Below are 13,292 nucleotides of genomic sequence, written 5' to 3'. Positions count from 1 at the left end.
TTACCTTAAATAAATTTAGTTTAAAAGGAAATTTGAGATGACATCACAAATGGGAGATAACCCTCAAAATCAATATGATCTAAACATAACAATCTTATTACATTCTTCCCAGAGTCTGGATGGCTCCTCTCTTTCTGTTAGAGGTCATGCTGGTGCCATATTAAGGACATGCTAGTACTGACTGAGACTTTTGATTAATCAGATTGAAAATAGAGTAGAGTAACTTTCAGCAGGATTCAAAGCCATTTGTGGCTTTGCAACATAGACTGAAGGCCATCTTCTGGGCCAGTGAGAGGTCTTCCCCATCTTTTTTTTTTTTTTTTTTTTTTTTTAATGTTTGTTTATTTCTGAGAGAGAGTGGGGCAGAGGCAGAGAGAGAGGAAGATAGAGAATCTGAAGCAGTTGCCACAACATCAGTGCAAAGCTCGATGTGGGGCTTGAGCCCATTAACTCTGAGATCATGACCTGAGCTGGAGTCACACGCTCAACCAACAGAGCCACCCCGGCACCCCGTGTCTTCCTCATCGTTAAACAATGGAATGTTAAATCTTCTCAAAATGGCAACTAAATTTCAGTTCTCTTGACCACTCTGAGGGAAGGTCAGGCTTACCTAGAACACCAAGTCAGGACTCCTCAAGAAAGAGGGGTACAAGTAGTTGACGAAGGCAGCCCTGGCACAAGTTGTGGTAGGGCTGGCACATACCTCACGTGTTTGCTGAAGCCATTCCCATTTCCCCAAAATCTCCATGTTTTAAGCCCAGTGCAAATCCTGATTTTTTTAAGTCAACCACAGACCACACTTGGCAAGAATCACTCTCTTCCTCAGATATTCTGAGAGCACTATGATGGAACTTCTAGCCCTGTTCTTATACCAGACTGACTTGTATTATATTACATATGTATAAATCTGTGTGCTCTTTGAGGTGGTAAGACCCCAGGAGGCACAGATTTGTGCTTATTCATTTTGACAATTACTGTAAAACCTAGAACAGTGCTTGGAATATATCATGTGCTCAAGAAAGGCTTGTTGGCTAAATTGAAAGTAGAGGCAGAGAATTATACCTAAAAGAAAATTATGGATTTACTTCCATGTTCCTTGATATTATTTCCCTTTCAAGACTATATAAACACCTGTCTGAACAGAACCATCAACCTGTAAGAAATACTTTAAGCTTTCTGCTCTTTATGTTGTTTTAGAAAACATAACAATGAAATGAAATATATTAATGTACTCTGTAACAACATTCAAGTTTATATTCAGCACTTGCTTCTTTAAGAAGTGGTATTAAATTGTTTCTCCCCCCCTTCCCCTCCCCCCGCCCCCCCAGAAGACAATTTGGCATTTTACTACAGGTTAGTTCCAAATTCCGAAAAACATTTAAGTTATTGTGAATCATTCTTCCTACTGTATTCCATTACAGAGCTATAAAAAAGTCAATAGCCAAGGCAGTTTGAGCATTACATCAGGGAATTGATCTTTACCCCACATACCTTGTGATAGCACGCTCAATGCCCAGGAAGGAGCGGAATCAAAATCGACGCATATCACTACTTCAGTCAGAAATCCTGTTAACACTACCTTCTCCAAAATCATTTCAGGCAGATAAAGTGGAATGACTGCAGATACACTTTTTTTTAAATCTCTTTCCGAAGTTATATAGAAATAGAATGCCCTTCCCGGAGTCATCACAGACTTCACTCTCTTAAATGTGTATAAACGCTTTTTGGCTCAAATTTTTTTGCAAACTTTGTAACTCTGGTGAGCACTTTCCCCTAAAGAACCAAGTGCCTGTGAAAACAGTGTCAACTGCTTAACAGGTTCACTGCTGCCTTGAGAGAAGGAAAGGAATGTGCTGTGGTGTTGAGCACTGTCACGGCCATTTACCTTGTGTGATGTGATTACCAAGAGGAAAGAGGGAGCACCATAGTGCACTGAACCCCAGACGCTGTCAGCTGGAAGCAGAAGTGGTCCTTCACGGAGTGCTAACAAAGAAAATCACTGCCAATGAAATTATGACACACCGTTGATTGTGGAGCACACTTGGATTTCAGACACGTGAAAAAGTGTGCACCTAGGAACCAATGAGCTGCGAGGTTTGAAGAATACTCCTCATTTCATCCAATACTAAGCCTTGGAGTGCACAAGACGCTAGCTTTGATTTTCCTTTGGACAGCCTGTGTCTTCTCCAGGATTCACAGCAAGGCAGGTGTGGGAACAACCCAAATGTGAGCCCATACTTCCTGTGGGGTTTTTTGTTGTTGTTGTTGTTCCCAAAGGGGGTCTCCTGGACTCTGAGTTACCAGATAAACAAGTAATCCTTTTAATAAGAAGATGTCCCAAATACTGCATGAGATGTGTAAGACACTCAGTTAATTTGATTTCATATTTTTATTTGCTAACTCTGGCAGCCAGGCTTTTAGGGTAATTTTGACCGCATTTGACCATTACCACATGCTTTTATTCTAGGACCTTGATCTTGACCTGTGAGCAGCCTCCATTGATATCTTTTTCACTCCTTAAAACAACCCTGAGAGTTGGGGATTATTATAGGTCATTTTAAAGCCACGGGAGCTAAATTTCATCCTCAGACTTCAGTATATCACTAGTCATTGGTTTGGCCCTGAATTCTGACCATAGCTCCTAGTCCTTTCAGGGTTTTTAAGGTCCAAAAACCACACATCATTGGGGAACCATGAAGATAGGAAAGGCAAGTTTACTCCTGGACAAAACCTCTCTGGGTTGGTCAGTGGTCAACCATCATGAGGAGAGTATATCCAGCCTAATAGTAGTAAAAACTGGTACTGAGTGTTTGTTGCCACTATGTACTACAAGCACATCTTCTCAAAACTCTCACTGCTCCCTTTTTACAGTGGGGAAAACTGAGGCACACAGAGGTTAAGGAGCTTGCCCTCTCTTTGAAAAAATCTGAGCCTAACCTTATCTTCTTAAGGAGATGTTGCTAGATGTGCCCTAGATAAGAGCTCCTCCCCCTTCACTCTGTTTCTTTTCTTTTTTTTTTTTTTTTAAAGTTTGTTTATTTTAAGAGACAGAGAGAATCCCAAGCAAGCTCTGCAACGTCAGCACAGAGCCGGGCGTGCAGCTTGAACTCACAAACTGTGAAATCATGACCTGAGCTGAAGTCAGCTGCTTAATGGACTGAGCACTCTGTCCTATAGCACTCTGTTTCTTTACCAGGCTGAGACTCAAAAGCCTTCCAAACTGGGCCAGGCGCCCCCAGCAGCAGCCCTCCCATTTGGAAATGCCCCCCTCATTTATAATAACCATTGGTGCCTATTCTCCTTACCTAGGTACCCCATAAGGACAGTACAAGGGTCTGTTTCCATGTTACAGTGCCAGGGCCAGCCCTTAGCAGTATATATTAGTAAGTGGTCACTCCCTTTCCCTGTGGACAGCCTAAATTAATCTGGAAGGTTCATCTGAAGTGCCTCCCACCCCATTAAAGCTTCCTTCAGGCATCTAGTGCCTTCTGCATAAACCACTGTTTGAGGTCACTAGAGCTTACCTTTGCCAGCGGGCAGTGGCTTGCAGCCAGGAGGTTCTTGCATTGCCTCAGCGAAGCGGAAATGTACTCCAAACCACACCACCATGTTTAATTTCCAAGTCACCTGGGTGGCTCTTCGAAGACACAAGTCTTGCTCATCAGGATCATTCCTGGGCTCCCTATTTCTGCAGACAAGAAAAGCAGTTGAGAGCAGGGTTTGCAAAGAACAGCCTCTATTCTATTGATAGGGCGGCCAGCAATGGGCTTTAAGGCAAATGTATTATTTCTCTATGTACATGTGCTGTATCTATACATATACACATTTCTCCCAAATGCCTTGCTTCTCAACGAGTAAGTGCACCTTAGACTGAGAAGTTTGGGAAAAAAAAAAAAAAAATCCCCAAACCCAGGCTGTCCCCAAACAAATTAAATCAGAATCCCTGGGTGGACCCAGACAATAGTGTTTTTTAAAGTTCCCCAGGTGATTCCAGCGGGCATCGAGCCCTGCTGTTCTAAAGAAAGCCACGTTCTTCCATCTGGGGCTTTAAGGGGGGAAAGCTCTAAGTTTTAAAAACCATATACAACAGAGCTTTGCAAATATGATTAGTTTTTGTTTTATTTATTTCCCTACCTCGCATAAACAACTTCGAAGTGTCGGCACAACGTTGCCATCTGTAAGGCATATGACAATAACAGACGGTCTCCTAATAACCAGGGAGGCATTAATGTTCACAGGCCCTAAATTATTTGGATTCATCTGGTATGATCTGTGGTGATGAAGCCACTTAATGCTGGATTTCTGTGTCTTTTCAATGGCAGCACCAGAAGTGGGAAGGCCATATTTTCTGGGCTGTATATATTGTTCTTTGTCATCCTATTGAATGGTTACAAGATGGATTTATAACAGACCTAAAGCTAGTATCAAAATGAAAATTAGTTCTTGAGTAGAAAAATAGCAATCCCGTCTGACTCGCCTGTAGCAATGGCGTTGTATCTGCCTCTGTGAGGAGGGAAATGACTTCTTAATGTGGTTTTCTTCCACTAAGGAGAATTAAATCTATGTGGCAAAATGTAAAACCAGAGTGCTGCCAGCCAAATTCTGAACAGAAGATCCATGACCCTCATCAACATATTTGCGGCCCAGTTATATGCTAATGAACCTCATTTAAACTCAAACTTACCCCAAGTGGAAATACAGCTCAGCTGGAGAGCCTGGGTATCATTCCTTCACTGGTTTGCCTTGTGAAACAAAGTTTGCTCAGAAATACTGGGGAAATTGTTCCATCTGCTGCAAGGGGCCATGGTTGGGGGCATGGGGTCTCTCTGGGTTAGATTTACAGTGATTTTGGCCAGAGATAGCAAACTCCACTATGTTAATGGAGAGACATTTTCCTGAGACTGCAAGATGCTTTTCAAAGGATCTGCCTTTTGGGGGAAGCCATCTGGTAGGGAGAACTGGCCACTTAGGTGGCAGGCAACTCCTCTAGGATAGGAAAAAAGGCAAAAATTGTTGGGAATAATTCTGCCACTACCTGGCTGGCTGATCTTTGACAAGCAAATGAACTTCCTCAGAGCTCAATTTCTTCCTTGGTAAAGATGGAGCCTGCCTTCTGTACAGATTATGGCACAGATTAAATGAAATGGTGCAGGATGAAATAATACACGTCAAAGAAACTACTGGTTCATATCATAAATACTGGCCATCATAGGCACTGTGAAAACATTTACCTCAATCTCTTCAAATGACTTACAAAATACTACACTGTGCATCTTGTGAATTTATACCTTTAGCATTTTACAGTGGATAAAGCCACACACAGGAATAACAAATTTAGTTAATAAAACTGAACTGCAAAAGGAGATTAAGGGGGAACATTGTGAAGAGCTCTGAGAGAGAGACCATCCTCTCTGGTAGAATGGAAATTTTATTTACTCTGTATGCAAATCTGAGACATAAACAAGATGTTTTTAAAAATAAATATGAGTATTTGAAGAGAATTTTAAAATGATTTAGTTGACTTAGATCCATTGTTAAGTTTTTGATGTTTTCTATTTTTTTTTTTTTTTTAACTGTTTGCCTGCTTAAGCCTCTTTTAATGGATATGCTCTTATTTCTTACCCAGGACTCAAGGCTCTTGTACTGTTATCACAGATTTGCTTGGGCTATTTTGCTTCACTGAACAAAACTGCTCCGAGCTCATATAAGAGAGACTAGGCCAAAGAGAATAGCAGGGAAACCATAGACCAGTTTGGGAGAATGATCAAGGGTAGGTGGCAAACAGTTTCTTCGGTGAATGGTGAATAACATAAGTGAATGATGCCAGCCAAACATAAGGTCAAAGGGTACTGGGGATTATGGTAAATGGGAGCAAAGTTCCCCAGTCTGTGACTTCCCACGCAGACAAGACAAGGCATTGTAGAGGCCACAGTGTAGCCTGATCTGGGTATTTTTTATTTCCAAAGCTGGAAATGTGGATACTTACATGACACCTCCCCATTTTCAAATGTTGGCAGCCCATGCAATTAAAGGACACACACCTTTCAGCCTCTGATTTGCAAATTCCTTTCAGCCATCCTGTACAACGCTTGTACAGAGATCCCTAGGACCCATTATTACTGATCCTATCCCATTGTTTTCTCCAAAGCTCCAGAAACATGACAAAGAGGAGGACTCCCCAAGCTTGTGGAGATCTGAGGAGGAAATGGCATCAGAAGCCGCAGCGCTCAGGATGTACTTTCAGTGACTTTGCAGGTAAAGACTGTGCTTTCATCATCACACACAGCCTCCATGGGGCCTTGGAAGGAGGCTCCCTGCCCAGGATGGGGACACAGGAAAGCAAGTACAAGGGAATTCAAAAGACATAAACGCCAGAGCGGAGAAAACCCTGACCCTTGAGGCATGGATCCCTACCACTGGGTTTCCTCTTCTTCCCCGCCTCCAGGCCACTGTCTACATAACTGTCAGCTCACAGACTTCCAGCGCCCTTCCCCAATCCCCCCAGGCAGCCCAAGATCTTTTGTAATGCAAACCTGATCCTTTAAAAAGTCAATACCCACTAAGAGCTCTAGTCTCAAATTTCTACCTTAGGCTAGAAGGGGCTGTGAGCCAGTTTACTACCTACTCACCCAGATGAGTCTTTCTTCCACTTGGGACTCCTCTCTTCAGCTGCTACTTGGTAAATTGCTTTTGTAAATTCCCTTTAGTTTTGGCTGCTGGGAAGCTCAAGGCCTCAGGGGAAGGGCGGACGTGATAAAATTCTCTTTGCCTTAATGAGGTTGAACTCTTGAGAGATCACAGATTTAAGATTCTGGTAGAAAGCTATAGTCAGTTTCCCTTTTTAAAATGCGTATCTACACCAAATATTTATGGAATATCCAGGGGCTTACGGATCTTCTGAAGTGTACTAATAAGTGGCGTTGCCATGAAATTTGGGGGCATCCCTAGACTAAAAATACCATGCATGTTTTATCGGTCAATGCTTTAAAACAAAAAAACAAACAACAACAACAACAAAAACCTCCTTGCAGGGACCTCAGATAAAAGGCCTCTCCCCTAAAGAGTTTCTTTTTCCTTTTTGGGAATTGTCCACTTCATCTGGTCTTGTGTTTATATTATAAGCTATTGAAGTAGATCAGACACAAATTAAAGCACAATTAGTGAATACCGGTAGCAATTGAATTATATAAAATTATATCCACTGCTTAATGGTCATGATTTTTAGGTAGAAAACATGTTAATTGTATTCCACTTTCACTTTGAAGTAGGAGTCTTTTTTAGTTAGTTTTTAATATTTGTGCATTTCTTGGTGCATTCTTTCCCAGGCCTTCTTTTTAAAGTGTTCCGATTACTTAAAGACTGAGCGTCAACTACGTCTTCCCCATTATTGTTCATGCATGTCCTAGTGCTCAGGCACTTGCATTCTAGAACACTTATTTCATTGGAGAATGAAATCAGAGAGTGTCATTGGCTTGTCAGCTCTGCATTCAATTGCCTGAAGGGAAACTGTCTTTGATCATTTATTTCTAAACTTTTCCACTGTTCACCTTCTCATTTCTTCCTTCTCTTCCTCTGGGTCTAGCCAGCCTACCTAAGAACACAGGCACATAGGCATGGCTGCTTTCTGTTCCTCTTCTGAAAGCCAGTGTGTCACTGTAGGATGTCCCATTGAAATGGGGTTAACTGTTCTTCAGATTCAATTTACTAGGCTGATCTTTTTTTTTTTTCCCCTGATTCTTATGTAATAGGTACTTCCAAATTGAGACAAGAAAGCTCTAGGGTTTTCCTGAGGCTTGCTGAATTGTAGGACTCTGTGTTAGAATGCATTTTCTAGGCATTTTAAGAGGATTTAAACTTACTACCCAAGTTTTCTGCACACTTTGCTTCTGTCGCGCCTTGAGGGCTAACATCTCCTGCCTTCTGGGTGAATCAACTTGCCATGGAAGTCTTGAGGGAAAGACATTCATCTCAGCTTGCTATACAAACTATTGCCACAGTGCCTGTGGGTTTTTTTTTTTTTTAATTAGCATCCATATCTTTCTTTAAAGGCCTTTGCTTACAGACCAAACAAATCACCTTCAGTTTTCTCAGCCATCAGGGGTGGGAACAGAGAAAAGGAGTGATGATGGGGGTTGCCAAATAGCTCAACTAGTAACTTGGAGGTGAGACACTTAAGCGTAGGGTCCTAAGATTTCACCAAGAGCATCATCATCTCCTTTCCTATAAAGGGATAATATATACTCCCCTTAGAGACAAAGCGGAAAGGGAACATTCTTTCTAGGGAACCTGACAATTGAGTTGGTCTACCTGGTCTTTGACACCCACACTCCTTCCTTTTCAAAATGTACCTGCACGCCAAATGTTTATGCAATGTTAAGGGATCCATAGAGCTTCTGAAATTTCATTTGTAAATAGGGCTATCATGCAGTATTTGAATATACTTAGGCCTAAAAAACATTATTCATTGTTTATGTGGAATTCAGACAAACTTGACCTCTCCAAGGTTTCCCCATTATACCCTCAGCAGCAAGTCAGTCTTAGGCAGACCCTGTGTGAAGACACTGATGTTGATCACCAGCAAGACTGCACAATTCACAACATGCGTAAAGGCAGGCAGGCTAGGGCTCAGCCCTGGAAAGCGTAACAGTAGCCATCATTTCCGAGGGTTTCTAAGAGACAGGTGCTATTATCCCATCTTGCAGATAATAAGAAAACGGAATCTGTAATGTTAAGTGTGATTCTGAGGTAAATAGTTCCAAGTGACGGAGCTGAGCTAGAACCCAGAGGGTCAAACCCCAAAGACCATCCTCTTAGTCTCTGTATTGTGTACCTTGCTAAACGAGCTCACTTTCCCAGCCACGGGCCCTCCATTCCAACTCCCCTTGTCTGCAAGTTGTTCCAGATGGAACTAATTCCTACCTAGGCTGCCTGCTCTCTTCACTCCACCATGTGACCAAGTGCCTAAGTAATATGACCTTGGGCAAATACAGTGTTTCTCACATCTCTCTCATTCCCATGTCAGCAGGCTTTTTTTTTTTTTTTTGTCTTTGTATACCACCAGGGCATTGTTTACTCATTATTTACCTGATTCACTTTTAAACTTTCTGTCTTAACCTCAATGAAAAACATTATTTGTAATTAGAAATTAAGCATAAAAATAAATATGAAAGAAAAACAATGCGGATGAATTCCCACTTGGCACAGTTGCTTGCCTGTAGCCATTGGGACTGAGATTCATTCTCTGTGTGTTATAGTTACAGACGCATTGAATTCCAGCACTGAACTGAGACTCTCTATTTGATGATTTAAAAGGATTAAAAGGGAATCATTTATTAATAGTGAGATTCAGCGAAGATCGTCTAAAATTATCATAAACAGACAAATGATACCCATCTTTGGAAGACAGCAATGGAGGTCAGAATTCAAACCCATAGCAAGGTAACTCCAGACCTGTAGCAATCACCCTAAGCCAGTGCTCCCCATGTCTCTCTCCGGGTATGTGGAGAAGATAAGGCAACTGGGGGGAACCAGAGTCAGCTTACCTAGGGATAAGAGGCCAGTCTCTTGTACCTGGCTGGAGAATGCCAGGCAGGAAAGCCCCACATCATGCCCAACCCCCCTTCCCCCCTCCATAGGCATACTTAGTCTCCAGACAGATTGGATCTATCTGAAATCACTGCTTCTCCTGGGAGACCAACTCCTAGGCCTTGGCCTTCACACTTTGTTTGCCTTTAGTCTACCTTAAAAACCAGTGTATTGCAGAGAAGAATGTGCTGACCTATACCCAGAGATGCCCACTATGGGGAAGGGACTGTAATAGACCAAAACAAAACAAAACAAAACAAAACTGCCCTCTGCTGAATGTTTGGTGCGGAAATACTAGCAACCTCTCAGTAAGTAGAAACCCCGGTTCTGTATCTTTAGGTATAAATCCCCATTAATCCTCGGCATGACAAGATGACCACAGGACCACAGAGATAAACATCCGCAAACTGTGAACTCTTCATTCAGCCTCTTGAAGCCATCAGGGCATAAACATTCGCTTAGATGTATAAAATTCTCTTGATCTTCCCATGGAACCTTGCAGGTTGTTTTGGTGTTTTGACTACTCTCTGTATCCTTTCCCTAGCAAAAATTACTTTGAATTGCAATTTCTTAAGCAATAGTGAAAAATCGGCATTGCCTTCATCAGCCACAGGCAGAGCCAGCAGCCCAAGGTTTGCTGAATGAAGCTCCTCCACCTGACAGATCCCCAACCAGGTGGGAAGTCCTTTGGTTCCAGGAATTCAACATCTGCCTTCTGCTTAGGTGCATGTATGCATTGGCTCCCCACACACTGGGCTAAGTTCCAGGATGGGGCTTTGTGATGGTTCTTCCGGTCTGTGTTCTGAATCACATCAGATGACAGTGCCTCCGTATCCCTTATGTAGCTGTGCTTCTTTCCTGGAATATAATCATTCTTTACGCAGGTGTTTAACACTTGGGTGGGCTTCCTCTACACACCCATGTTGAGCTTCCTAGTTAATTTTAAGGCACTGCCATGTGTCCTGGTGAAGGAAGGTTTTCTTCTCTCCTTGTGCCCACTCCCAACGGAGTGGGCTAAGTTGCTTGTGAAGTCTGCAAGCATCACCCCTAACTCTGATAGGAAGAGCGGGGCAGGTTTCCACACCCTGTCGTGTCAGCAGAGTTCATTTGTAATTCATCACACTCTCCACTGTGCATGCCGTTATTTTATAGATAATTGGTTGCCTCTCATTACTCATAACAGAGCCATGCAATTTCAAAGCAACTGAGTCAGCCCAAAACAGCATTATTAGTAGTTACAGATATACTGTCGAGGCAAAATTTTGACACTGGCATTTGTGAAAAAATCACCATAGTTCCAGCCACTGGCCCACACTTACATCATAATCATGGACAGTCGAGGTGGACGAGAAAGAACAGGTTTGCTTATTTAGCACATGTTCTGGTCACTGAATTGTGCCTTTTTAAACATACCCCACCAGTTTGGACAAATTCTCATCCTTCTCGGAGAGGGTCTGCTCTCAGCCTAGCAGCCTGTGATGAGAAAGGCCAGAGAGCAGATCATAGTATTCTCATGTTTTCTCAGGGGAGAGGAGGGTTTCAGTGTCAGATCCTTGAGTTCAATCCTAAACCTACCAGGCAATCCCCATGTGGAGGTATCATCAGGACCAATGAATGCGTTTACCAACACTCATTGCCAAATCAATACAGTCAAAATACTTCCATACTTTACCATGGAAGTATAAGAGAAGATTCTTTAAGGCTAATGACACTTTAGCATATTCAAAGCTCTTTAAAAAATAAAAAAAAAAAAGCCATCATTTTAAGCACAGCTGAAAAAGAGATTTTAGCTTGGTTTTTCCTTCCTCTGCACTTCATGTTTCTAGGGGATTGTGCTGTGTCTCCTCTTATTCTGTGTAGACTACCTTTATAGAACCAGATTTCAGTAGTAAGGAATTGGACTATGTTTTGGATTAAATATAAATCAAGTCACTATGGTCTAAATTGTGAATGAGAAGCCACAGATTTATAGCAGTTTTAGAAATAATCAAACCTAATGTCCCATTAAATGATTTATTTTACCACAGCCCAAAAGGATGACCAGCTAGTTATACTTGAAAAACTTCCCTTTATACAAATTCTGAGACAGTCTACACCCCGTGGTTTCAAAATGGGTCTTAGTTTTAGTTTGATTATTTTTATGACATTTAACCAAAATCCAGCTTTCTCTTACACGTGCCCAATAGTTCAGGCAAAAGATTTCCACAGGCCACTGATGACTAATGTATCTACAGAACTCTTCCACTGAGATTTAGTTGAAGTGATTGTAAAAATGACTCATGTCCCATGGTTAATGTTAACCCTCATGAATCTTTGAATGGCATGAACCCTCAGCACAGAGTTCTTTTCAGACAAGTGTAATCCAAATGCCAATCATAACTTTGCTTTAGTTTGCTTTAGTTGCACCTTACAGAACAAGGCCCATCACCATCCCCAGGATCCTCATCTCCAGAAATGGATAACTTACCATGCATCAATATGCACACTCTTGCAAAACCTTTCCAAAAAACTTTACCCACTCCCAAGACTTGTTTTCCCCCACCTTTCATTCTTTGCTTCTCTCCGCTCCATATGGTGTTCTCTTTTCGTTTTTCTTATTTTGTCTTTGTCTTTGCCAGAGCAGAGGAGGGCAGGAAAAGAATTTCCTAGAGGCTGTGGGAGGTTAATATGAAGGAAGGCTCTAAACATATTAGTAATCTTCGACCTATCATTTTGTAGTAATTAATGTTTATCCAGTTCCCTCCATTCTATGCCTAACATGTCCCTAAGCCACCTCTTACATAAGAAGTCCTCCATTATTTTGACATTCCAGGCATCTATCAAGTTAGGTGCTCCACCAGTGAGGGCACACTAGAACAGGCAGTTCTAAATTGTGCTCCTTTTGGTGTTAATAGTTTTCTGGTGATCCAAAAGTGACTACAGTATGGCTTACTCCTAATTTATCCTAAGGGATGAGCAATGGAGACTGTATCTTCTTTATTAAAGTAAAATCCAAAACATGGAGGGAAGAGAGAAGAGGAACTAAGGAAAGAACATCTACAGAATTAAAATATCCCATTGGGGCCACTTGTCTCAATAGTGTTAGTAAAATTGGACCCCCAGCCCAATTCTATGTAATGTGCCCTTTCTTTTTCCTCTTCCCTCTTTTAATGGTAAATAGGGAAAGAGGGCACTATGGAAGCCATCTTGGGAGCTCTCCTTCACTTTCTTGTGGCCAGCTCCTTTAGGGGATACATACCTGCCACCCACTCCATGCCCTTCCCAGGCCCCAATGCACTGGCCTATCACATTTTGCAACCCTATCTCACTCGGCAAATCTGGTTTCCTTTACTAAAGCCTCCTGCAAATAATCTGGAATCAAGAGAAAAGAGAAAGTCAGGTGGCAGATAATGCCGCCTCCTCTAAAGGAAACACTTGTCTGGAGCTTTACACAGAACTTTCTAGAATGTGCTTTGAAAAGAAGACTGGTAAGGTGAAAATTATGTCTCAACCTTCCTACCAAAAAAGAATATATATATATACTATATATACTCTCTCTATATATACACTATATATATATACTATATATATATATATACACTATATATATATACTATATATATATACACTATATATATATACTATATATATACACTATATATATACTATATATATATACACTATATATATACACTATATATATATACATATACACTATATATATATAT

General features: G+C 41.5%; 1 protein-coding gene across 1 annotated transcript in view; it reads left to right on the top strand.

Annotated features, from left to right (window-relative positions):
• LOC120225769 (bis(5'-adenosyl)-triphosphatase-like) overlaps window positions 1-13,292 on the top strand; it is a 199,779-nt gene that overhangs the window by 167,547 nt on the left and 18,940 nt on the right. Inside the window, exon 3 of the mRNA XM_039223935.1 lies at window positions 6,149-6,255. Coding sequence (XP_039079866.1) covers window positions 6,149-6,247 — 99 coding nt within the window. The 3' untranslated portion in view covers window positions 6,248-6,255. The remainder of the gene's footprint in view (window positions 1-6,148; window positions 6,256-13,292) is intronic.

Source organism: Hyaena hyaena, unplaced genomic scaffold, assembly GCF_003009895.1.
Source record: "Hyaena hyaena isolate Hyena2069 unplaced genomic scaffold, ASM300989v1 scaffold_1509, whole genome shotgun sequence".
NCBI classification, from domain to species: domain Eukaryota; kingdom Metazoa; phylum Chordata; class Mammalia; order Carnivora; family Hyaenidae; genus Hyaena; species Hyaena hyaena.
The sequence above is the reverse complement of the archived record's forward strand: the minus strand, read 5'-3'. Positions and strand labels throughout refer to the sequence as shown.